The sequence below is a fragment of the Catharus ustulatus genome, chromosome 17 (genome assembly GCF_009819885.2).
Source record: "Catharus ustulatus isolate bCatUst1 chromosome 17, bCatUst1.pri.v2, whole genome shotgun sequence".
Classification (NCBI taxonomy): Eukaryota; Metazoa; Chordata; class Aves; order Passeriformes; family Turdidae; genus Catharus; species Catharus ustulatus.
The window spans coordinates 2,656,388-2,683,702 of record NC_046237.1 but is presented as its reverse complement, the minus strand read 5'-3'; the positions used below and the strand labels follow the sequence as shown (position 1 = coordinate 2,683,702).

At 44.9% G+C, this 27,315-nt stretch overlaps 1 protein-coding gene across 1 annotated transcript; it reads right to left on the bottom strand.

The window, feature by feature from the left end:
* Nucleotides 1-18,655: 18,655 nt before the first annotated feature.
* On the bottom strand, nt 18,656-26,963 carry TFAP2C (transcription factor AP-2 gamma). Its single transcript, XM_033075086.1, has 7 exons — nt 26,916-26,963; nt 25,245-25,721; nt 25,025-25,076; nt 23,279-23,501; nt 22,529-22,647; nt 21,071-21,212; nt 18,656-18,941 (listed from the first exon to the last, which is right to left on the bottom strand). The coding sequence occupies exons 1-7, from the start codon at nt 26,961-26,963 to the stop codon at nt 18,656-18,658; spliced, it is 1,347 nt and encodes a 448-aa protein (XP_032930977.1).
* Nucleotides 26,964-27,315: the final 352 nt, after the last annotated feature.

Below are 27,315 nucleotides of genomic sequence, written 5' to 3'. Positions count from 1 at the left end.
GGGAGTTTTTTCTTTCACCTATGGATATATTTCAGGAAACTGCCAAGGAGCTTCTTCACTGTGTTCTATTTAAAAGAAAATGCTTTTCTAGAAAAAAAATTTCAATCCAGGACAGGCAAGTGAGGCTGACATGTTTATTTGGAATATAGAATGATTTTTCGGTGACTGAAGTTACAACTTTCTGAAATTACTTCTTCTAACTCAATGTACAAGAGTGCTTACAGCAATTATTAAAAAAATAAATCATAAAATTAGAAGAGCAGGGCTGGAAGGGATCTCAAGCAATCCTCCAGCTATTCCCCTCCCTGCTCCAAAGTGATGTTTGTCTGATCTTTCCTCAGCTGAAACTCACAATCTATTACAAATATCCTCTTTTGGCTAAAAATGGTTTTCTGCTGTCTAGCTTTACAGTCAGTAAATTTATTTTTATGGGTGAATGGACACAAAGGATAAAGTCTTTTCCTTGTTTTTGAAGGTTTGTAATGCCATCCTACAAGAAAAGCAGCCCAAGTTCTGAGTTTTTTCACAAACTCTCTTTTACATACTCTTCCCAAAATCTGGAAATAATCTTTCTCCTAATTCTCTAACCAAAAAGAGTCCAAGATTATGTCTGATACCTTCTGCAAAGTTTATTTAATTTATAATGCTTATTACTTTTCTTTTGGAAACAGCAAAACTTGAGCTCGTGTTCAGCAGGTGCAGGTACAACCACTACACCCCTTTCCCAAAATGCAGACACAGACAGGTTTTCCTGCTGGGATCCCCTAAGAATAATAAGATTTGTACTTCAGAAAGTCTCACCTCCAAAAAAAACGAGCTGAAAACCAGAATGGATGATGAATATCTTAAATTTGATACACATAAAACTGTGCATCTGTACTTAGGAGATGGTTTCCCAGCATTCTGTAAAGGTGCAATTAAATGAGGTTTTTTGAAATGTAGATTTAAATGAAGATTTTTGCTCCTGATTACCTAGTAGTTGCTCATTTTGACTTGAATAAAACACATAATCAAAGTGCTACTAATCATCACTTGATGTTCATCAATGTGAGTCTGCATTTGGGTCTCAAAATTAAAATAGGAAAAGACAATAATACACGAGGCATATTATTTTCTACATTAACTGTAAATGTTACAAACAATACTTTTGCTGTTACAAAACAGCGATTTAGGCAACTGAACTAATTTTAGAGCATCTCTATGCAAATGTGCTGCTGAAATCACACCTTGAACACGAGTCACCCTTGGGTTTGGAGACTCAAAGAATGATTTCATCAGCAAATGGATTTGTTGGGAGCACCACGGGGTAATTGCAGGGCCCTGGTGGTGCTGGGCTGGGATTCTTTTATCAGTCACACAATTTATTGTCACACCTGCCCAGTCTGAGGTGGATTCTCAAAAGCAGAACTCCTGTCCCTCCTGCAGCTGCATCCAGTGTTGTCAGTCCAATCTTGTCCCCTCAAGATGTGAGATCAGGATGGCAAAGAGTGCAGAGCAAACAGAATAAATCAGTTTGTTTGTCAGTGGTTGAGGAGTTTTATACTCCAGTGCTGTTTTGAAACCCAAGACAAAGGGTGTTCCTTGTGCTGCTGAAATGTCCCTGCTCTGCATCTCCAATGCCTAAAGTTAACTAAACAAAAAAAATTGACTTCAGAGGTCAGGTAAACACTGACAGCAGCAGCAAGTGCTTTAAACAGAGTTACTCCTTCAGTTCTCCAGAGCAGGAATTCCCAATGGTGCAGATTCCTGAAGTTTAGAGAATGGCTCAGCCCAGCTCTGACACCTGTCCTCCCACACTGCCACTCAGGTACAGCACAGCAGGGACGTTCCCATGTCCTCTTGCCAAATCCACCACTGCCAACGTGTCTACAAGCAAAGGAATTTCAAAATAAAGCCCAGCATGTGACAGGTTGGCTCATTTGCTTAGGAAATGTCATTTTTCCCATTTGATGCACGGTTGAGGAACGATCCCACTTGCAAAGGGGAGGAATTGCTCAACCCAGCACACTCTGGCAATTTTCACATAATTAGCAGAATACATTTAGTCTTAACCTTCCTCTGATGAATTCAGTCACACCTGTTTATGTGAAATCAATTAAGAGACCTTAATCTTCTTAGACAGTTTCCAGCACTCCATGCACAGGTTCAGGCCTGTTTCTCGTATTGCGAAGTTTAAGTTATATTAAAAAAGAAACAATTATCCCATAAACACAAAGACCTCAATTATACCTTCATAATTAAACCCAGTTACACTTTTAGTCTGCAGCCACGTATCAGTGCAGTCCATTTTGCCTGTGAGAGGGGAAAGGGGAGCAGAATAACCCCAAAGCCAGGTCAGCAGGGACGTGTCTGTGCCAGAACACATTCCTGTGCCTGGATCTGCTCAGGACTTGTGCACTGACGTAAGGGGAGAGGCTGCTCGGGGTCATCTGAGGAAAGGAAGCCCAGGCTGCCTCCCCAGAGCATCCAAAATCCCCCTTCTTACAGAAGAATTTTTGGGGAAGGATTTAATTTCACCTCACTTCAGGCATGTCCCTAAAATAGACGTTGACAGCGAGGCAGATGATTCGTCCTTCAGAAATTCCTGCATTTCCTCTCCCCAGAGCCTCCCCAAGAAGCTCAGGTCAGACACCCAGAGCTGGGGGACACAAATCCCACCAGGAGTGAGGATGTGCAAACAGCACTGATATTTAGTGAGGGAACAAGGTGCATGGATCCCTGCTCCCCTCTGCAGACAGAAGTTACCTGACTTGCTGGAGCTAAAAAAAGAATGGTGATCCCAGTCTCCACTGGGCATAGTTTGTGGTTTGTAGCATGAGGCAATGTTTTATGCCAAAAGAGAATTTAAATCTCACATCTGTGTTTGTTTCTTGGATCTGCAATGCTGGCAAGTGAGTCACCCTGAGAAACCTTAAATTACTTTTCATCATACATCTAACATCATGAAAAGCGTTGAATTAGTGTCCAGAAATAGTTCAGGTTGCAGCAGGAGCAAGGAGCAGTCTGTGCACACTCACAATTATCTCGTGGGATGCTCAGGAAAGGAGTTGGGAGCACTTTGGGAGTTTCGGAGCAAAATCTCTGCTTTGTCTGCAGAGCTGCACAGAACTGCTCAGAGATGAAACAAAACCAGTGAAAATCAGCAGCTTCAGCCAAGGAAACCCTGAAATTCGGTGTGTGACACCTGGGACAGGTGACCCACCCCATGCCATGAGAGCTCCTGGGGAGCTGAGGTCCTGCTCACTGCAGATTTGGAGTTTCTCTTGCAGCTGAACACATGCTGCCCTTCCAGCCACGTTCATTACACTGCTTTTAGAGGGTGGAGGAAAGAAAGGAGGAAGAAAAAATATATTAATATCTAAATATATCTAAATATATAAAAATTATATAAATATATCTAAATATATATATAAATATATATTATATGTATTAAAATTTATGTACATAAAAATATGTAAATATATAAAAATAAATATATATAAATATATATATAAATATATATAAATGTATCTAATATATAAAAATAAATATATAAAAAATATATAAACATCTCTAAATTAATATATATAAATATATATAAATGCATCTAAATATATAAAAATATATAAATATATCTAGATTAATATCTAAAATATATATAAATAAATATAAATATATCTAAATTAATATATAAATATATAAATATATATAAATATATATAAATAAATATATATAAATATATATAAATGTATCTAAATATATAAAAATAAATATATAAAAAATATATTAACATATCTAAATTAATATATATAAATGTATCTAAATATATAAAAATAAATATATAAAAATATATAAATATATCTAAATTAATGTCTAAATATATATATATATGAATATATCTAAATTAATATATATAAATATATATAAATATATATAAATATATATAAATATATATAAATATATATAAATAAATAAATTTAAATATATTAAAATAAATATATATAAAGCCCCCTTTTTCCCTCAGTCCTTTCTAGGCAAAATATCAAGTAGCAGCTAAAATCTGTTTGAGATCAACTTTTGTTTTGTAAACTTTGGGTTTCATTCTAATTGTTAGGGAGACACATAATAATTGGCTTTAGAATAATTTTCTTTGGACTATCTTCCCAAAGCCACAATTAATGTAAATACCAGTGCCTTGTTAGTAATTTCCTTTCATTGGTAAATGCTGAAATGCAATGATCCGACCACAAATCACAAAGAAATGAGTTTGCAGTGCTGTTCAGGATAATGGGGATTGTGAATTTCGGACATGCAGGGGTTGATAAGGGAGATGTTTGTGAGCAGAATTGGAAGGGTTTCATTCATGGCAGGAGTGACTCTCTCATTCTGGGCACAGATTGCAGCTTCCACTCCTGGACAAAAAGGGAAAAAGCAGAATCAGGTCCCAGAGTCAGGTTCCAGAGTCAGGTCCCAAAGTCAGCTCCCAAAGTCAGGTCCCAGAGTCAGGTCCCAGAGTCAGGTCCCAAAGTCAGGTCCCAAAGTCAGGTCCCAGAGTCAGGAGCAGCTGATGCAGATTTGGGATCAGAGGTTTTGGACTCTCCTCTGCACACACCTGGGGGGATTTGCTCCTGCATTTCCTGCAGGTCCTGAGGGGTCTCTAGTGATGGAGATGAACCCTCAGCAGGAGATGAAAATCAATCTCTGTCTCTGTGCCAGGGGACCTTGGTGAAGGGCAGCCACCACCTCTGGGCACACACAAGTCCAAATCTTTCTAGTTTTGCTGTCTCTATACATATTTTTTACTCTTCATTTGCTGGGATACAAAACCACAGGTGTTTTAATGACCTATTTTCATTTTATAACCTGATATTTTGTTTAACTGCCAAAAATACACATCTCCAGTCAAGCATCCAAATAACTGAAGTAAATTTCAGTCAAAATCCCTCTTTACCAAATCCCCCCTTCTCTGCCAGTCACAGACAGAAACACACAGAGATGCTACTAAAACATGGAACAGCACAAGATGCTTTCCAGAGAAAAAATTAAAATCCTTGCCTGAAATGCAATTGATACAAACACAGCAGGACAAAATCTGACCCCAGGACAAAATCCTGCAACACACAGCAAGGACAGGTTTCCAACACAGCCTTGCCTTCATAAAACCACAGCCAATGCCACTCTGACCATGTGGAAATTTTTGGGTTTAACCTGGCATTTTGTGAAGGGAACAGCTCAGTCCCAGTCCTTCCATGCTGCTCTATCAATTAACTTCTCTAGAGCACAGAAACATCACTTCAGCAGCCCTGTCACCCTCCCAGCAGGGCCTCAGGAGTCTCTTTGCTGGCAGGAAAAGCCACCAGCTGCAAGGAAGAAGATGGAAGGATAATGAAATTAATCCCTTTGCCTTCCTAAGCAACTCGAGTATCATCCCTCCCTATCTGACATCTTGCAGTGCAGACTCTTTGGGGTGAGATGCAAAATAGACACAGTACCTGCTGTTCAGTGATGAGAAAGGTTCATGCCAAGGGGAGAAACAATTTGCTTGTGGCTGTGCAAGCATTTGGACACGAGGAAATGAGAGCACAGCTGTATTGTGGTGCTCCAGCTTTCTGCCAACTTTCTGGACTCTCCAGCACTGATCTCTGCACTTCTGTGCTGGTGGAAGGGAAATTTCCTTCCCCAAGTGCAGGGCTGGGTTGTTGTGCCACAGTCACAGATATTTCAGGTGTTTCTGATGTTTTGCAGTGGACCTGCATCCCTTCTCAGGGCAGGGCAGCACCTAATGCCTGCACCACATTTTCCTGCAGGAGTTTCACAGTGCTGGGGTTCTGCTCATCTCTACCATGGATGGTTCTGAGAGGCACAAACTACTTTTCAAAGATCACAATACATGTTTGAATTTGTTTTCCCAGTCACAAAGGGTTGGCAAATCCCTTCCCAGTCCCACAGCACCTTGGCACAAGGTAAATATCCAAAAAAACCCCAAAAAACCCCACACCAACATGGAAATCAACAGTGTCTCAAGAGCTGATCACAACTGGATGCAAACATGCAGATAATGATTTATCATCTTGTGTATTCTTACATTCCCTTTCCTCTAGGCTGTTTCTATATTCTAACTCCAGCTCCAATTTCTGCTCTGGGTGTTCATTATGCTCCTGGTGTAAGAGGCACACATCCCTTCCCATCTTGTTCTTGCCATTTCTTGGGAAGTGCCTGTAGATGATTTGCAAAGGCCTGAGTCCTTGCTGGGGTACATTTCTCAGCATGAAGCTCCTCCAGCTCCCTCTTGATCCAAATCACTCTGAATTTTATTGCCCTTCTTTGTATTGCCTGACTCCCTGACCCTGTAGTTTATGGTTAGTGCAATCTTTGTGTTTCCATCAGAAGACACTTCTCAGCTAACATTAGATTTGAGCCTATTAGAGCTGCTGATACAGGAGGAACCCCTGAGAAATCCTGAAGGGTGGAACTGGGAATACAGCATGGATCCATAGGTTTGTTCCCCAGCAAACATCATCACAATGATGGATCTTGCCAAAAGTGCCCCTTGCCCAATTTTTGTTCTTACCTAGAGTTTCCTTCACACCCTTTAATTGCTCACACCTTACTTAAAGAACACGGCTCAAACAAACAAACAGGGGGGAAAAAAAAGTTACAACAACGTAGCATGATCTTGACATACAAGATGTCAGAACCATTCCAAACCCCTTTATTGCAGAATGATGTCTTTTGTGCTTAGAGGCATGCTTGCTATTCATAGATCCACTGCTCAGCTGTTCCAGTTTTTAGTTCTGCATAAATGCCCACTCATTATGTCCAGAGGGTTTTGCCTGTAGCTTTGTGTTTGTAGCCTTGAGGCAAATGTCTTGATGGCTTAGGGAACTCGTAGGGAATGACCAAATAACATCGGATTTTCCACAGCAACGAAGCCATTATGGGACAGCATTTCTATGTAACAGCACCCTTCAGTGTGCAATCATTATAACTAAGGATTTAACCGGGCTCTGGGGACATAACAAAATCACTTTGAAGCCAGAAAAATCCACAGTGAAATCTTAAGCATTCGGTTTGTGAAATGCTTGGGTCAGGTAGCTTTGGCAGTTACAGTAAAAGCAAGTGAAGGGGAAGGAGTTTTGTGCACATCTTAAGAATGAACCCAAGTGTTTGGACCTGCACATGCAGGGTTGGGAGTGCAGATTTCCCTGTGCATTTCTTGCACACAGAGTTTCCTGCAATTACATCTGGAACCATCATAATCACACACAGAGCCTTAGTTAATATTTTTAGCCATAGAATTTTAGCTATGGCTGAAAATTCTAAATGTGTTGGTCACAATTTAGAGGAAAATCTGGTTGGACTGCAGGAGATTACACAGAGCCTTCATAATCCTCACAGGGAGCCCAAACCTGAGACCTGGCCCATTTCAGCTGTGGTGCTCCCCACACACTGACCAAGGATTTATCTGGAGGGTTCTGCTGAATTAGAGGCCTGTGGACACCAGGTTAACAACAGAGAAGGAGAATTTTGTGATAAAATCAAGGATAGGCAGTGGGTGAGCACAGAGCTGCACAAGTGTGCTGGGTTGACCTCAGCCTGCAGCCACTCACCCCAACTCTTCTTCAACAGGGGAGAAAAGATACACAGAATTCACAGAATTCACAGATTCACAGATCCACAAACTCGTGGCTCAACTTTAAAACCACAGGGATCCCTGACCAGGTGCTGCCATAAGCAAAACAGACTTGATTTGGGAGAAATTAATTCAGTGCATTGTCAATATAAATAAGTTTGGATGGAGAGAAATAAAGACAAAATTAAAGCACTACCTTGCACACTCCCTCACATTCTCCCTGCTCCAGCCCAAGTCCTGAAATGGCTGCAGGAGATCCCTCCAGTGCTTTGAGCCCCTCTAGAGGAATAGCAGGGCTGCTCCTCACCCTTTTCCCAGCACTCCTGGGCAGTATTTTGTCTTCTCACTCCTTTATTCATGGTGAGGCCCCCAGCACTGCTGACAGACCTGGCTGTGGGCACAGACACCCCAGACACCAGGAAATACAGGGGAGGAAAGCAGGACCTGTCCAGTGAGGGAATCTCTTAAAGTAGAAGGGAAATTTTGGTCACTCCCTGCTCCAAGGGACTGGGCTGGAAGAGGAGCTGATGCAGAAAGAGAGGCTGTTTTGGTGGGGGATGTGTGGAAATAATCCCTTGAGGAGCAATCTGTGCCAGGGGCTCAGAACAAACTCCCTGTCCTGGCACATGGGAAACTCCACCATGACTCCAGGAGGAACACACAGCCACCCTGAAAATGAAATCCATCCCTGGGAGAGCAGGAACAAGGCATTTGTGGGTGGCTCCTTCTGCCCCTCGACACACAGCACCCAAGGCTCTCTTTTCCCCAGCACACACCCCCGAGGATGAGCTGTGCCTTGATTAATGCACTGAGATGCTGAGGGCTGCACAAGGGCTGCATTGATGGGGCAGGAAGTTGAAGCATGGAGCAGCAATGCATGACTGCATGGAAAAATCAGAGGTGTCCCCACAGCAGTGACCCTCTTGGATAACAAGGTGAAGTGGTCCAGCACTGGGATGTGATGGGAAAGCAGCTCCCAGTCACATCCCTGCCCAGCTTGGAGCCCTCAGTGGCTGTGGTGTTTGGTCAGGACTCAGGACAACAAAACACAGAGCAGGGATGAGCCTGGCTGTGCCTCTCAGTCCAGATCCAGCCTGACTCCTGCATCCCCAGGAAGGCTGGATTGGCAGCAGCAGCAGCAACATCACTGTCACAACAGCTCAGCACTGCCAGGACAAGGCAGCAAGAGCAACCTCTGCATTGCAGAATGGTTCAGCCCAGCAGCACTGCTTTAGCCCAGCAGTGACTCACCAGAAATGCTCCTGGAAAAGGTCTGGAAAAGGTTTGGAAGGCTCCCCTGGGCCAGTCCTGCAGCTGCCCTGCTGTGGCCAGCTCAGCCCCAAGGAGCAGCTGTGCATTCTGCCCTCAGCTCTTCCCTCCCCAGGGATGCAATTTCCCACTGCCTGGTGGCTCTGGGTTTTAACCCTGCTGGAAGAAAGAGTCTGGGCCTCAGGGGGGGTTAGGTACATATTTTAGGTTCATATTTTTGAGAAGGTGTTCTTTGACACCTTTCCTTTGTATTGTAAAGGTCAGCTAATACATCCCAGAGGGAACACTCTCACAGTGATTAAAAACAACAACAAAAAAAATTAGAGAGGAAAAGTTTAGTTCTTTCATTATTTGCCCAGTTCAGGCTTTGTAACTTTTCATGTTTCCTCCTCAGACACAAGAACCTTCTTCCCTTCAAACTGCTCATTTGGGTAAGCTGGGAACAATTTTTGTTGCCTATAAAGTACTTGGGACACAGTCCCAAAGCTGCCTGCATATGGTGGTGTTTCAAGCCTCAGGAGTAAGTACAGAGCACAAACACCAACTAAGGAGACTTCAGCAGCCAGACATCAAGTCCCCAGCTCCAGGAATCAGCTCTCACACCCAGCAGCAGCAGCACAGACAGGTTTGCTTGACTCGTTATTGTAATGAAGCTCATTAAAGTCCCAAGGGAGGCTGTTCCACAACATCCCAGCTTCAGTGCATCCTGTAATAACCATTTCCACCTTCCACAGAGAGGCTCAGGACAGGAGGGATCACTGCAGGTCATCCAGCCCAGCCTCTCTGCTCAGGCAGGGTCCCCTTGAGCACCTTCCCCAAATTGTGTCCAGACGGATTTGGGGTATCCCCAGGGAATGAGACTCCACACCTCTCAGGGCAGCCTGCTCCAGTGCTCAGCTCACCCTCACAGGAAAGTTCTACCCCATTTTTTGGTGGAATTCCCTGTGCATCAGTTTCTGCCCATTGCTTCCCATCCTGTCACTTAGCACTACCAATAAGAGCCTGGCTGTGAAATAAAAAAACCCAAAACATTCAAATGTGATTGAGAGTGGCCTAGAAAGGGGCAGAGAGATGGAAGGGACATCCTAAACACACACAGATCCAGGCCACAGAGTTCAGGGAGGGCACACAGGCACCACAGGAAGAGTCACTTTTCTTGTGTCATCCTCATAAATGCAGTGCAACCTCCCATGGATCTGTGCAGGGACACACTTGAAAGGGCAGGGATATAAACCCCAAGGAAGAACTGGAGGAAAGAAGCAGAAAAACATCCAGAGATACAAAATGCTGCAGTTAAATGAAGCCTATTAGCAGGGACATGGAGCTGCTCCTCCCTGCACTCCTCTATTTCAGCATATTTATTCCTTTGATCCTATTTTTAACTTTACAGCCTGGTGCAAGGCAGTGGTGCTACCAGTAAATTAATGAGAGATGTAAAAGGGGAGGAATGAGGAAGAAGAAACATAAAAAATTTTAAATGTAATATTTTTCACTAGACAAGTCCAATTCCTCATACAACCACTTTTTAAGGCCATGCTGATAAACACAGATTTCACACCCCTCACAGTCCCGTGACAAGGAGTTATTTTTGCCTTTTTAGTCGTGCAAAGTGTGTAGGTATTTCACTGTGACTTATTGCAGTAAAAATCAGGGTGCCTGATGTGACCATGAATACTTCAGAGGTAGCTCACAGTGACCAGAAATGAATTTCAGCTCCCAAATTCAGAGCAGCCTTTCCCTGCACACACAGATGAATCAGGACATCACTGCCAAGGCCTGGGGAAAAGCTGAACACCACAAAGCTGAACAGGGAATGGTGGAGCTGGGGTTAGGAAAGCAAACCCTGCTAAAACAAAACCTCTCAGGAAACGCAGTGCTGTCTCTCATTCTCGTCTCTGCATCACCTACAAGCACAGGGCTGTGCTGGAAGCAGTTTGGTTGGTATTAAAATCATAACCAGTTCCTTAAGCAACAACTGGAGTCACTTCCAGCCAGCCTGGACACCCCATCCATTCCCAGGGGACGCTGGGCACCTGCCCTGCTCCAGCTCCATTTCCAAGCCCACCCTCACATCCAGCCACCAGACACATTTTTTTCCTTCTGCCCTCCTTAAAATAGCAATTTTATTATTTTTTTTAATGCAGCTGCTGTAGCTAATGAGCTCCATGGCTATATCTACACCCTGGGATGTTTCTCAGAGTTCCAAAAAACAACCAGCACCTCCTGATGCATCACAACAGAGACAACATCCAAGCTTTACAGTTTCCTGGCATTTTCTTGCCTCACCTCCACATAATTTTTCCTCTGAAGAGCTCGTGCAGGATCAGCCTGGGTGGGAAGCAGTGAGCCCAGCACAGGAGGCATCAGCCCTGATCCCCTGGTGATCCTTGCACAGAGCTCATTGTTCCCACCCAGCCCTGGCCAAGTCTAAGCTCCAGGTGCATTTTTGGAGATCCCAGGCCATGTTTTGACCTCTGCATCAATATCTGAGTCACTCCCTGTAATTAAAGATGCCTTGGCTTGGTGACTCCACAAGCTTTGGCTCTCCCTGCCACAGCCCTGCTGTGCAAGGAGGGATTTCTCCTACGGGTCTGGAGAAACAGCTCCTTCAAAAGGGATGAGCTCCCCATCACCACAATATTTCATTTCTGTTTGTGGTGTTGTTGCTTTCCCCAGGTACACTGTGACAGATTTTTAAATCACCCTTGTAAATCCTTTCTGACCAATTCCTGCCATTCTGGAAACCACAAGCTTCTGACATCCTTTTTAAAAAAAAAAAAAAAAAAAAAAAGGTTTCCTCAGTTTTCATCTTATGCAAATGTGCGGGGTTTATGTAAGATGATGGCCTGGGGCTGCATCTCCCCTGGCCCCGGCTCTGATCTGCTTCCATCTCCCAGCCCGGCAGGTCGGGACCTGCAGCGAGCCGGGAGCTGCGGGGCCGGGCGGGACCCGAGCGGTGCCCCCCGAACAGAACAGCTCCCACCGGGACCGAGGGGACAGCCCGGGGCCAGGGGACACCCAGGGGACAGCCCGGGGCCAGGGGACACCGAGGGGACAGCCCAGGGCCGGGGGACACCGAGGGGACAGCGAGGACACAGCCGCGCATCCTCCCGCATCCTCCGCGCACACAGCGCTGCCAGGGGGGACCCTCGAGGTTTCCAAGAAAAGGAGAATATTTCCCTCATCCTGACCGACAAACAGCTCATCACGGTTGGTTTTTTTCACCGTGACTTATCTGAGGAAAATGAACACAAAAGAAATCCCCTAATCGATTAACACCTTCCTCTCACATTTTTGCACGACGACTCATTCCCCTCTTTACGTCTCTGATGCCAGCAAATACGAAAAAAATATTAATTTTAGCTACCCTCATGCAGTTTTTAACATCACAATCACATAAGTCATGACGAAAACCACCAGAAACAATATTTACTCCAAACATCAACAAAATTCACTGGGAATCCTCCCCCATCCCAGCGGTTTTTCCTGGAGTGAATCCCTGGAAAAGCTCTGCGGGGAAGGTCACAGGAACGCCTCAGCAGCATCTTATCAACCTTTATCTCGCACCACACAAAGCCACTAAGTACAGGCGTTCCTCTGCCATCCAGCACAAAGATTTCCCGTTATCAGGACGGTGCTTGAGGCTCTCAGGGCACTCATGCATAGTTTTTCTCCTTTATCGTCCCCACAACGACCCCATAGAGATGCAGATGTGCCCGCTCTGCTCTCGGGGCTCACCTGTGCTGGAGGAGGGTGTGACACATCCTGGGGAGGAGCAGCAGCCCAGCAGCACCCAAAAGGTGATTCGGGTTTAATATCTGCGGCTCTGCTGAAGCAAATCGCCCCCAAATCCGGCCGGTCACAAAGAGCTTTAATTCCTAAATGATTTAGGCAGGGCTTCTAGGAACTGGTGTGCAAGGTTTGCAGAAAAGCCAAATTTTAGCTCCAAGTGATGCCTCTGTCCACGTTACACTTTTGTCTGAGTCACATCGGTGCTTACAGACCGGTTAAAAGCTGTACATTTTTAATTTAATAACTAATAAGACCTTCAGATGCGAATGGGATTTTTACTCTGAAGAGAGCAAGGCCAGAACCCACCTGCGCTGATTTTTCCCAACAGTGTTTATTAAGATTGTCAGATTGTAGATTGGTTCTTGTAAAGAACCAGAGCCTCATCCCACGTGCTTCTGCTTTAGAAAGTAACTTTTTTATTTGTTTGTTTAAATGTTACTTGGCTTTGTATCACAATACCAGAATCTCTGTTGACAAGTTTGGTGCTCATTGCTTTTTTAGGAACACAAGGATGGATGTCCAGCACTGGACAGTGGCTTCTGGCACTTTAGGACCTGCCCTAGAGGTCAGTGACACTTTGGCCATTTGGCTTCTCCTGCACCTCTGAAAATACATTTTCCTGGCATCTCCTGCTCTGAACACCCTCCAGCACCTCTCATGTTTTCTCTGGATTTCACCACACCTTAACCCTAAATATAGAACACCATTTTGGGGTAATTAGAGATTCTTAATTAATTAGAGCTACGGATTTAAAGATTCAAAGCTTGACAAATGAGCTGAGGCAAATTTTGCTGCAAGAGCTGGAGAAAATTACTGGTCCCAGGTATTGCCCCAGTGCCCTGCTGGAGATTAATTTCTGCATCCCAGCCCAAAATATGTGTGTCTCCATCCCAGTGCTCCAGCTCTCCTGCAGACCCCACACTGCAGCTGTTCATGCACTTTGGGTTTTTTTCCCTTTCTCTATGGAGTTGATGGGATGCAAAGAGGGAAGGAAAAGGATGAAGACCTGGCAAAGTGGTTTCTGCTTCCAGACAGGAACCATCCTGCCAGAGAGCTGAAATCAAATGTTTTCCCTTCTCTCTCTTTAGCAAGGGAGCTGGCAGAATTTTCAACCACTTTCTGTCACTGAAGAACTATTTCAATTCATTACAAATAATTGTTTTATTGCAACAATCAGCTGAAGAACATTATTTTTCCAACTTTTGGTTTAAACTGCCACTTCCCTCTTGTTTTTTTGCTGATTGACCTGGGATTATAAACTCTGTGCTCACCTAAAAATTCCCTTCTGTTACTTGGTTCACTTTCAATCTCTGGACTTTTTGCTCCACTCACAAACAAGTTTTTGAGTTTTGTGGCACTGAGCAAGTGTCTGCATTACTACACGGTTTTAATTTTAAATTAAGGGTAAAAAAAATATTCCATATAAATATTTAGGGAATGTGTCATGGCATAGTAGCAGCCTGTGAGAAAGGCCTTCACAAGAACCAGTTAAAAAGAGCTGTTAGCTCAGAGAGAGGAAAAAGGGAATATTTGTGGGCAGCCCTTACACAACAATGGTGCATGGAGAGCAGCTGGAACATCCCTGTGAGACAGGCAGGAACATCCAATAAATGCAAAGTGGCATCTGAAACTGAGAATAAACTTATTTATATAACTCTGAGAGAGTGAAAATGCAAGAGGGACAAGGCAGCAAATGGTACAGAACAGCAACAATCTCCTAAAAATCGGTTCCAGGGGAGCCCCTGAGGAATTTTGGGTCACCCCTGGGGTTCCATGGATATGAGGCACAGGGTGGGCAGCACCAGAGAAATGTCCTGGCAGCCACAGGTGGCCTGGAGAGCACCCAAATGTCACACTATTATCAATAAACATGGCATTCAGGGATTTCTTTTAGTGACAGAGAAGCATCTTTGTCCCTAACTTTGTGTTCTGGTAGTGAAGTAACAGTTTGGGACCAAAGCGTGAACAGCATCCTGGTTTTAATATAAAATAAAATAAAATAAAATAAAATAAAATAAAATAAAATAAAATAAAATAAAATAAAATAAAATAAAATAAAATAATAAAATAATGCAGCTGTTATTGCAGAACAAATTCCCAAAGCCCTGTCAGGAGGGAGGCTTCCACACCACAATCAGGCCAAAATATCTACAAGGATGTACATAAACACTGCATTCAGGAAAATAAAAAAAAATTTAAAAACAGAAAAAAAGGCTGCAACAAAGCACAGCCTGCTAGCACAGCAAGGCAGACCCATTTCAAGATGCATTTCTGAGTTTACTCATATTGCAAAATTCTGAAGGAGCAGGCAGCAGGGCTGCAGCCAAGAGTCAGGGAGAAACAATAAATAACAGTGGAATAATTGGAGGGCAAATTAAAACTGAGAGTCAAAAATAAAGTGAACTAAGTTACTAAATTAAGACAAAAGTTCTATTTTTATTTCATATTTTCCTAGTTTTGCATCATCATTTCTCTCTGAAGCTGAAAACACCAGGAGAACAATTGTTTTTAAACTGAAAGCAGCAGTGCCATGCAGTCCCAGAGGTCCATGAGGTGGACTCTTGACTAATCCTCAGGTTTAATTAACCCTGTGTGGCAATCAGAGCTCTCAGGTGGCCAAGGCCATGCCCTTGGTTGGCACAGGGGGAAGGAAGCAGCTCCTGCCTGCCTTGGATCCACCTGGGAACAGCCCAGGCAAGAGAGGGTTGAAATATTTTCTTTTTCTACAAGGTGATTTTTTACTGGGTAACACTAACTCAACTATTTTATGGTTGTTTTTGTAGGAGGGCAGCGCTTTAATAATTTTTACTTTTAAACCCCTAATAGTTTAAAGCCTTTTTCCTTCACTTTACGACCAAACCTCTTTTTTGATGGGAGATGGGCAAGGGAAAAAAATTGGACAGAGTGATTTGAGTCATCCATTTTTAAAGGAAGTAAAAAATTCTTCTGAAGAATCTTATATTACAACTTTATCTTTTAGCCTGCTCAGGAATCATCTGTGTAAAAGCAGTAAAAAACATGAAATTTTGAGGCTCAGGGAAAAGATTGTGCCTTCTTGGGTGTTCACTCCACTTTTTAAATTCCCCAAGAATTAACACAATCCTTAAGATGAATAACTTTGGGTGAGACAAATTAAACTTTTCAGGGCATGGCACAGAAGGCTTTGCTGTTGTTCCGTGGTGCTGGCACAGCTCAGAAGGTGGTTGAGCTTCAGAAGAATATCCCAGCTCAAACACACAGCAGAGAAAAGCTCAGAGGTAATGGAAACTGCACATTTCTAATGTTCCACACATATGAATAGAACCCCAGTCAGTACATTAGACAATTGACTGGCTTTGCTTGAATGCACGCAGGAATAAATGGAAACATCCTTATTTCCTATCCCAAGGGGCAATTATTTCACTGCCTGGTTTTGTGCATTAATATAAAAAAAAATAAAAAATAAAAAAAAGGCAAGATTCCATTGTCTGGTAGCTCAAATATCTTCCTATATATGCTGGATGAGCAGAAAAGAGAAAAAAAGGAAGAGAACTGGAGCACTGCATTCTCTAAACAAGCTCTCACCGTGCCCAGCAGATTTCTGTGTATAAATACAAAAAAATCCACAAAAACACCCTTCAGAAGGGCAGCTTGTTTGTGTTTTTCAGAAGTTCTGTTAGTCATCATGTGTCCTGGCTACAGATGGTCCAAAATGCTCATTTCTGCAACTGCTGCAATGAGTCTAACAAATGCAAAGGCTGGAATTTCACACCTCTTTAGGGGAGAAGGGTACTGCATTGCAACTCAAAACCAGCTTTTCCTCCCAGTCCACCACTGCCAGGCACTCCTCTCTTTGTGCTTCCCTTTCTTCTCCCTGCACACCTCCATGGCTTTCCTTGGTCCTCTGAAGGGAAAATGAGAACACAAAAATGGTTTGTAAGCAAGGTGTTCAGGAGTGGTTCATTTTGCCTCTTTTACACATCTCTGATAGAAAATCTGCCCAGATGGGAACCAAATTCCCACCTGACAGCCCAAGGACTGATCAGGTCTAAATCCCAGATTTAGGTTATTTTTTCAAAAAGCACAGAGAGGAAAAGAGCCCAGTTTCCCTTCAGGAAGGTTTGTTTGGTTGTTCTGCATCTGAGACACCAAAAATTGCAGCTCCTGCCTCACCCCTACAGCACAAAGCACTTTGAGGACTTCCTACAAAACTTCCAAAAATCAGTAAAATTCGACCAAAAACGGACAAACCCCCCAGCCCAGGTTTTTGTGAGTATTTGGAGACAGATCATTGCAATCCAGGCAGATTCAGCAGCTGCTGGGGTTGGGTTTTGTTGAGAGGCAGCCTCAGAGTTTGTGTTTGAGCTGCCTATTGAAGCAGGCAGAATCATCTCAGGGAGGGAAAAAAAGCAGAGATTCTTGGAGATACAGAACGTGTTTAATTGAAACCATTAGTTTTACTGGCAAACAGCTTCATCTTTCTGTTCTGCTAATCCGAACAAAGTGCTGCAATTATGACTCAATACATAAAGTCCTCTAGTGCTACTCACCCCACACTCCCCCAGCAGAGAAGGAAAACAGAGCTGTTCTCAGTTAACAAAACATTCCATGCTTCTAGCCAGAATACTTTTATTATATGGTTATCATATACATCAGAATTATAGTGGGAACATTTACAAATATGTGAAGATAGCTCAGAACTTCCATTATTCACATACACACTAACTCACACACTCGGTTTTGTTTTGTTTTTTTTTTTTTTGTCTACTCAGTTACCAGGTGAATGATGCACAAAATTATTGCTTTGTGAACCAACACCTCAGATTAAATCTAATCTTCAGTGGCAAGAATTGAGATTAAAAAAAAAAAAAAAGTCTTAAATACCCTGTATAACATACCTGTGCATAAACCTAAAGATATGTTTAGCTTACCCATTACCTTTGAAATACTTACCAAAATTAAAATTTGAAACCCATTTATAAAAAAAAGTATTAAAAAGTTCACCATTATTTACAAATCCGATTAAATTACACATAAATAAATATTTACATTCAACACACTGCTTCCCTTAATACACATAAAGCCTCCCTGGAAGTATTTTTTGGCCTTAGAAGGCAAAAAAAAAAAAAGTTAAAAAAAAAAAGTTATGTGCCTATTCTTTCAAGTTTCCCCCCCAAATTTAAAAACAAGACAATATAAATATGTGAATAAAGCTGCAATATCCTTAGACACAGAAAGAGAATTTTCTAAAAGTATTTTCATTTTGAACTAGTCCTCGTTAAAAAAATACCAAGATAATATAAACTGCAGCCAACAGTGCTGCAGCTTTTAAAAGCCTGAATATTTCTGTAAAAAATAAGCATGTCAAATGCCATTTAAAGTCTAGTAGGATTTTAGTACTCTCCTATGTTAATCTGAAAATAAAGGAAAAAAAAAACAAAAATAAAAAAGAACAAAAAAAAGAGAACTAAACAGATTTTTAAAAACCAACCCCACAGAATAACCTTACTATTTTCAGATGTTTATAAAAAACTTTTAATGTACATAAATCTCTATCCCATTGTTTAATACTGCTTTACTGTTGCTGTTGCGTTTCGAGAGACTGAACCCCTGAAATTGCATCAGAGAGCAGAACAGGCTTGCACCTAAAATCCTCTTCCAAACTACACGTGAAGCTGGTCACCCACGAGAGGTGGGGAAAGGAATCAAAATAAATCTCTGCATAATTCCATCAACCCCCCCTTTATAGCACCACTTTTACAGCAAAGGATTCAACACACTTGTCCCAAGTACTTATCTCCAGGTATTTGGGAACTGCAGCTTTTTGTCTCATGGAGTGAAGATCCTGAATGAGTTTTTTTTTTTTTTAGCTCCCCTTTTTCCCCTTTTTTTTCTTTTTAAAAAAAAAAAAAAAAATTAAAAAAACCCAAATCTCTCTGTTCCCCCTGGCAAGAAGATGTCAGTCTGTGTGTGTAGGAGGAAGGGTAAAGTCTGGTTTTCCTTTCACTTCCTGTGCTTGTCCATTTTGTCCATGGATTTGTTGCTCTCTGCGGGGCTCTGGTCGCCAGCGTTCATGTAGGATTTGTCTGCGATTTTTAACGCTTCATTTAGGTAGTTCTGGACGGATGTCATGGCAGCACAGATGGCAGCGCTCCCAAAGCCATGTGTGATCAGGCTGAAATGAGTCAAGCAGCCCTGGATGCCAGGGTCCAAGATGGGGCTGGGCCTCGTGTTTCCGAGGGGGGTTCTGTCCTGAGTCAGGAGGTCTGTGAATTCCTTACAGATCTGCCTGCAACAACAAAGGGCTCAGCTTTACACCACACAAAACAAAAAAAAAAACAGCAGAGGGACTCCCATCAAATATTTGATATGTGTGCGGGAACTACGGGAATTCAGTGTCTACAATTAAACCAAAATAAAACCCCATCAGCATCATGTTCAAATTAGATTTCTCGATTTCTGTTTGTTAGCAACAAAGGGCTCAGCTTTACACCACACAAAACAAAAACAGCAAAGGGAGTCCCATCAAATATTTGATATTTTTGCGGGAACTACAGGAATTCAGTGTCTATAATTAAAATAAAAACCCATCAGCATCATGTTCAAATTAGATTTCTCGATTTCTGTTTGTTAGCAACAAAGGGCTCAGTTTTACACCACACAAATAAAAAAAACCAGTAGAGGGACTCCCATCAAATATTTGATATTTGTGCGGGAACTACGGGAAATTCAGTGTCTACAATTAAACCAAAATAAAACCCCATCAGCATCATGTTCAAATTAGATTTCTAGATTTCTGTTTGTTAGCAACAAAGGGCTCAGCTTTACACCACACAAACAAAAACAGCAAAGGGACTCCCATAAAATATTTGATATTTGTGCGGGAACTACGGGAAATTCAGTGTCTACAATTAAACCAAAAATACCCCCATCAGCACCATGTTCAAACCAGATTAGATTTCTAGATTTCTGTTTATTAGCACCACTTCCTGACAAACCTTCTGCTGCATCCCCATCACAAAAACACTCTGCAAAACCATCTCTGCACCTCCTGCTGCCTGGCTCTGCGTCGTTTGCTCCAGATTTGGGGTGGGAATTCAGGGCTGGTTTCTCTGAGAACCTCCCCAGCTGCAGCTGAGTGGCTCAGAAAGGCTGAAGAGATTTAATTTGGTTGTGTATATTCCATGTATATGTAGGGAGGCCGAGGCCCTGATCCTGCAAACACTAACACATATGCCTGGCAAAACACGAGTGCTTAATAATGCTCCAGCATATGTTGTTTGCTGCTTGTAAATCTGTCCCCTTGAAGGGATTTCCCAGGAGCTGAGCAATCTTAACAGAATCATCACTTTATCAGAATTTCTCAATCACAAACATGTTCCAGAGGATTTTTATTAGTGCCAGTAACAATGCCAATAAGGAAAATGCTCAGGGAGCAGGAGGAGTTCTCAGGAAAAAATAGTATAATGTTTAAACTACAGGCAAGGGAGAGTAGATTTCTAAATTTCTAATTTTTTAAGAGATCTCTTTTAAAGGAAGGCTGGATGGATTCAACACCAGGAGTGTTTTGCACACCTGATTTGAGCACAAAGTCAGGACCACTTTCTCAGCAGTTCAGTTTTTCTCAGCTCCTCTGCAGAACTAAGGTGCTGTCAAAAACATCGACCCCAAACCAGAAAACAACAAATCACAAACTGAAGCTCTGTTAAACCTGAGCCTGGGAGAGGAGCTCAGCAGGAAAAAGCTGAGCACTCCAAACACCAGTTTTAGGTAAGCTGAAGTTAACCCAGGCATTTCCTCCTGCTCAGGACAGGGATTATTCCAGGTACAAGGTGTCTGCAGAACAAAGCTCCTCTCCTTCCCCCTTCCTTCCCCTTCACCAACAGGGATTTGTTTGAGCACAGGGACTTTCCACACCCACCAGAGGATGCTTCCAGGGAACTATGAAAGTCTTCAGCCACAGCAGGGAAAAGGGGATCTCCAGCAGCTCCTGCTCCCCGAGTCCCAAGGGAAATTCGGGAGCTGCTGCTGCCAAGGGCAGCTCTGAGGACACAGGGTTGAGCTTCCCTTGCTCCAGTCCTGACACTTTTCACACTCCCAGCTCACATCCTTGCCCCTGTCACACCTGGGGACACCTTTTCCTTAGAGCTGTGTTGCTGTAGGGTTTTCCTGACACAACCAGTCCAAACTGCTTCAGTTACCTACAGGATTGTTCCCCTTATTGTTGGTTCAGCCTAAAATAAAACTGCAGCCATAGCTGAATTCAAACCAAAACCAAATAAAAAGAATTGCTTCATCTTCCTAATTAAAATTACACACAAAAATCTACCAAACTATCCCCCAGTCACAGACAGCCACAGTCAGACAAAAACACGTTCAGAAAGGAGAGAAGAAAGAAAATCCAAGCTGAAAACTTACTTTGCAGCAAGCAGCATGTTCTTCCTGTTTGCCATTTCGTTGCGGCCCATGTGTGGTCTGGTTAAATACTCAGCCACTGCTTTGGAAGGAAATTCTGTCTCACACACGTAGCCAAAGTCACGAGCAAGATGCACAGCTTCACCTGGGTGGGTGAAAGGGAGGGCTTGGTAAATTGTACAGTGTCATTTATTGAAAGGAGATCAGGGACATTAAGGGAAAAATGCTGTGGATATTTTAATTGTATTCCTGTTTTGGAAAGGGACACCATTCTGTCACTGACTACCATTTTCTAATTGATGGAACAATGTTTCTTTATAAATTTGTATCAAGAAAAAAAGAGATTTACAGGGTGACTGCTACAAAAAAACAACTCTCTTGCTTTTATACTAGAAAGAAAAATTGCAGTCTCTATCCAGAATAACTGCACAATATAAAACTCTATTCAGTCAAGATTGAATTGTCCACTGATATTTAAAAATATCTGCCAACTATATCCCACATTATAACAAAAGTTTGCAGTAAGCATGCTTTTGAAACATCTTTCATAAGAATTTTCACACAGGAAACCAAATTGCAAGGTGTACAACCAGGTCACTTTTTTTTCATTAAAACAATTTGATCAGACTTAAAATAAGAGATTCAGTGCAATGTGCCTATGTGCATGTGAACACATCAGCTCTCTAAAACTTCCAAGGAAAGTTAAAATGCAAGTTGCTGCATTATAAACAGCAGGAAGATATTGTTAGATCATTTCTCACTCTTTTCATTTCACGTTGCTTCTTCTATTCCTATTAAACTGTGCCACTACCAGGAGCTGCTTGAAACAGGAGCACCAAATGTAAACCACACACACACATTTATAGATATATATATATATATATATACACACACCCCCTTCAGGTCAGCTCCACTGACAGAGGGTCCAGAGCATGGCACAGATTAAAGGGGCTCCAGTTTCCTAGCAGGAAGCCCAAAGCTATAAATCTCACTTTATAAGCTGGTTTATTAGCAAAGCTTCTGAGGGCACCGCTGAGGTAGGGCAGCACTGCAGTCAGCTGGCCCCAAAGTTTCCCAACAGGAACCAAACCCACTGATGGGAGCAGTTTCACCCCTTTTGCCTTCCCTGCCTCGCCCTTGTGAAACCCAAAACAAGCCTGGAGAGACAGACTGGACTGAGGCACATCCTGGCACGGGGGAATTCTGCATCCCTGCCAGAATCCTGGCAAAAGCAGGGCTGGGTTTGTGTGAGCAGAGCTCACCAGGGAGAGAAGAGCCCCCCAAAGGCAGCACAGCCCTTCCTTAGGTGCTGCAACATCCCCACCATGCTCACTTTAAAACAAACAAAAAAAAACCCCATATCACTTTCAGGGACTTTCTAACCTTTCCATGCTTTGCCCAGAGGATAAAAGCTGTGCACATGGGGAGAAAGTTTATTTTTAAGACACACTCAGGACTGACCTTCCACCAAAGATGTCAATAGTGTCACATTTGCAGCTTTCCTTCTGCCAGCAGGAAGATTCAAGCCAATTTTATCCAGTTTTTCCCTTAATGATCTGCCACCATTTTTAGATTTGGCTCTGTAATTAAAGAGGGAAAAATGGCCTTATTTATCTTCAGGGAACACTTCTTTTTAAGATGAGAAATTCCAGTTACTGACATTCAATAGGGTTCTACTGGGGTGGGGAGAAGATAAAAAACAGGCTCTTTTCAAGTGACCTACTTTTTAAATGCTCTATTTCAAACCAGCCAGGATGAAACACAGCAGGTCAAAATCAAAATATTTCAAACTGCACCACTGAAACCAGCAGCTGTAGAATGATCACAAGCCAAATTCGGTGTATGCAAAAAAGGATGTAGAAAATGTCCTTGTCATGATTAATCAGGACCATGGAGATTTAATAAAAAAATCATTCCAACAGGGTCTTGGGAATCAGAGACAGCTCCATGTGCTGGTTTGGAGACAAAACCCCAGCCCTGAGCAGAGAATGAGAATTGCTGTCAGAGCTGTGAATAGCACTTCTCCAGAGGCAGCAGAAGTGCAAAGAAGTTTTATTTCCAAAGCCTATTAGGATTCAGCGTCGTCGGGCTGCTCAAAATAAAACCCAGGAACTCGCTAAAAGGCTGGGTGGCCGTGCTGCTCACACCCAGCACCACAAGGGGAACACAAACAGCAGCACGGGGGGATGCAGGGCAGGGATCCCATCCTACCTTCGCAGGACTCCTCCCAGCAGAGAGGCATTGAGACACTCCGGGGGCGAGAGCCGCCTCTGCACCTCTGCCACCGTCACCTTGTACTTGGACGTGGAGCTGAGCAGGGAGAGGCGCCCTGGCACGGAGCAGAACACCTCGTTGGGGTTGATCACCACCCCGATTAATCCATCCTTCTGGCAGGGCAGGCTCAGAGCGCTGGTTTTCGTTAGGGAGATGGGACCTGCGGGCGGAGGAGGGGGAGAAGGGATTTTATAAAAGGGAAAGATAAATAGGAAGTGGTAAAGGAGTTTTCTTGCTATAAAAACAGCGCAGGAGGGAGGATTTTGTTTGGTGTTAAATGCTCAAGCCACTGGTCCCTGTCCCCAGCATCTGTCTGCAGCACAGGGATCCAAAAGTCCCCAAAAACAGCACGGGAGAGAGGATTTTGTTTGGTGTTAAGTGCTCACACCACTGGTCCCTGTCCCCAGCATCTATCTGCAGCACAGGGATCCAAAAGGCCCCAAAACTATTCCTGACCGGTTGGATTTTGCCACTGGAGTGCAAGGAGCTTCCAAACACAACCAAGAATTCTTTTCAAGGCACACAGACCCCACCACACCTCTGGAGCAGGAGGCTGCAAGGGCAGCAAAGCCGCGCTCACAAAAACTCAAATACGACAAATTAGCATCCTCCAGCTAATGCCAAAACTCTGCCCAAGCCAGGGCAGGGAGAAACCTCCCAGCTCCTGCTGGGCTTCATCTTCCACCTCGCACACGCAGATTTATGAAACCGCCTTTGGAATTTAATCCCAACAAATTCCGAGCAGACAGCAGCACCGCAGGGAGAGAAGCGAAAGTAAGGAGCTGCTCCTCGTTAGGAGCTTCAGCCTTTGGGTGAGGAGGGACAACAAAGGAGCAAACCACAGATGCAGCTTTGCCATCCTCTCCCGAACCCGCCCAGCTCACCCAGCGCTGCTGGTGAAAGGGTTAAAGAGCCGAGGTCGGCCCCGCTCCCGCAGGGGGAAGATTTGTCAGTGGTGCATCTGACAGCGAAATTATTCTCCCATGAGCTAAAGGCAGCAATCAGCGCTCTGACACACACTTCTGCTTTTCCTCAGTTAGGTATTTGTTTGAAGTCTTCAGAGGAAACTTCTGATTTTTTTTTTTTAAGCACAAATTTGTTTAAAAACAAAAGCAAGGGAAAAAAGCCTAAATTACTGTAAATTGAGTCAATACGTCTTCCTCCTTCCTCAAAACCTCAGCTACAAACCAATTTCGATTAAGATAAAGCCAAACAGTCTTCTGCCAGCGAACTCAAGTCTTTTCTCAAGTCTTGTAAAGAAGTTGAAAAAAAAAAGTTGGGAAAAAAAAGGGAAAAAAACTGCCTTCGTGTTCTAGAAGAAAAAAAAAAAACAAACAAAAAAACCCAAACAAACAAAAGAAAAGCCCCGTGTTACTTTACACACGCGTATTTCAGGAAAGATTAAAATCGGTTCAAGGTCCTGGTTTCGATTAAAGCCATAACACGAGAGCACACGAGGGGACAGCAGTGTATCCCCGGAGGAGCCTCACACCCCAGGGCAGTGTGTCCCCGCCGCCACCTTTAGAAAAATCCAGCCACAGAGAGTGGGATAAAAACTCCTCGGCCCTCCCGATCCCAAAGGATCGGTCTTTATAAAAATAATAGGGCGTCACTTCACCGGTGCGTCATTCAACTTTTAACTATTGACAAGGGAAAGTAGAACTGCGGTGCCACCTTACTGACCTTTTCTAATGACTGTCTGGTCATGCATTAGTAAGTGTTGGTCTTCCACATTCTGGAAAGAGAAAGGGGGAGAAAGTTTCGCACCTGGAAGAGCTGAGAGGGAAAAACCCACCCCCGCCCCGCGCACCCGCATCCTGGAGGGCAGAAAATGAGGATTTGTCTGCACGGACGGGGATGGGATGTGCAGAAAGGGGCGAGGAGGGGTCCGGCTGCTCCTTACCTGCACCTCCTCCATCTGATGGGCCATATCGTGCAGGCCCAGGTTATCGGCCAGCGCCGAGGCGTCCAGCCCGTGCCCGTGGGGCAGCAGCAGCTCGGAGCGGCGGAAAGTCTCCCTGCGGCTGCCGGCAGAGCCGCTCTCCAGCGCCGAGAGGTGCGGCACCAGCCCGGGCCGGCCGTGCGGGGCCAGCCCCGCCGCCTCCTGGCTCTGCCGGTTCGGCCAAGCGCTCTGCTGCTGGCTGGGCGGCGGCGGCGGCGGCTGGTGCAGCGGGTTGATGGAGAAAGGGTCCCCGAGGTGCGAGTAGGGGTCGCTGGACTGCGAGTAAGGCAGCGGCTGGTACGGGGGAGGGAAGTACGGGGGCTGGAAGTCGGAGGCGCCCGAGTGCGAGAGCGGCGGGGCCGGGCTGTACAGGTGCTGGCTGACGGCGGAGAGGTGCGGCAGCCGCGGGTTCCCGTTGCTGCTGCCATCGTGCCGGTCCTGGAAAGCACACAGGGGTGGGGGACAACGGGGTGGCCGTCAGAGGGGTCGGGGGACGCGGCGGGCGCGGGTGGTGGCGCTGGGGAAGGAGAGAGCAGAGCGAGAAGCGCCCCGCTGCTGCCCGGAGTTTGGTGGGTTTAAGGCACTCGGCGGAAGAAATCAGCCCCGCTCGCAGGAAAAAGGTTACAAAGCAGTTCTCGCTGCTCTCCTCATCGCGACTACACCCGACCAACCCTCGTCCCGCTTGTGCGAGTCAGCAGAAACATCATTAAAATCAGAAAAATTCAAATCAGAGACGCAGCCGCGTTTCCGCCGCGCTGCCTCGACTGGGGAGGAGACGGCGGGGCCGGGGGTGCTGCGGAGCCCTTGGAGGGATGGAGACCCCCGGTATTCGCATCCTTCCCACCCCGAGGGGTGCCCGGCCGGGTCCCGGCTCTGCCCGACGGGAGGGACCGCGGTGCTGCCTCCAGCCGTGCCATCGCTGCTTCTCCCCGATCTCCGATCCCAGCACTCAAAGCTGAAATGTCTACATTGAGCTGATCCAGGGATTTGGCAGCTTCTGCCTTCACGGTCATTAAAATAACAGGGCTAGTTAATAAGAGGTGAATGGGGTCCCAATGGAGCGTGAAGAGGGGACTGCAGCTAATCTGTAGGAGCCGAGCAGGCGAGCAGCGGAGCCGGGGGGGCACTGGGGACACAGACGGGCTCGGAGAGATCACAACCCCCGAGCACCTCGCGGCGGGTGGGAGCTGCTCCCGGCGAGGAAAAACGTGGCAAGGAAGGGTTCGCCCTGCCCGGCTCACCGCGGTACCTGCGGGCCCCGCTCCGACAGCCCCGCGGCTGCGGGGTCCCCGCACGGCGCTGCTCCATGCGGGATGCTCGCTCGCTTCTGCCGGCTGGGGCGCATTTAACTCGAGAGTTCGGAAGACTCCGTAAAGAAAAAAAAAATAAAATATATACAAATATAAAAATATAAAAAGATGAAAATATAAAAAGATGAAAATATAAAAAGACAAAAATGCAAAAAATATGAAAATCAAACTTGGCGGCTCCGAAGGAAAAAGAACAAGCGCAAAGCGGGCTCTTGGGGCAGGGAGAGCTGCCCGGGCTGGCAGCAGCGGGGCGCGCAGCGCGGCCCGGGGGGCGGCGGAGCCCCACGCAGGACACCCCCGTCCCCTCCCCGCAGCCTCTCACCTCGCAGTCCTCTTCGTACTTGACATTATCTGCTAGTTTCCACAACATGGCGTCCAGCGTCCGGACCAGGTGCGCGGTGCTGCGAACGGAACAGCTCGGCCCCCGCCACGGGCGGTAAATCCACGCGGGCGCTGGGGAAGATGCGGCCCCCCGGACGGAGCTCAGTTGGCAGGCATGAAGGCAGCTCACGGACTAACCCTGCGCGCTTATGGTCACTCGGGTTTTTTTTTTCCCTGCCCAGACGCCCTTAATGGCAATAGGATTATCCTAACTCCTCCCCAGGGATGGCTCGGGCGCCGCGGCCGGCAGCCACTCAGGAGGGAGCGCGCAGCCCCAAAGCCACTCCTTCCTCCCTTCCTCCCTTCCTTCCGCGGCCGCGCAGGGTGGGCGGGCAGCCCCA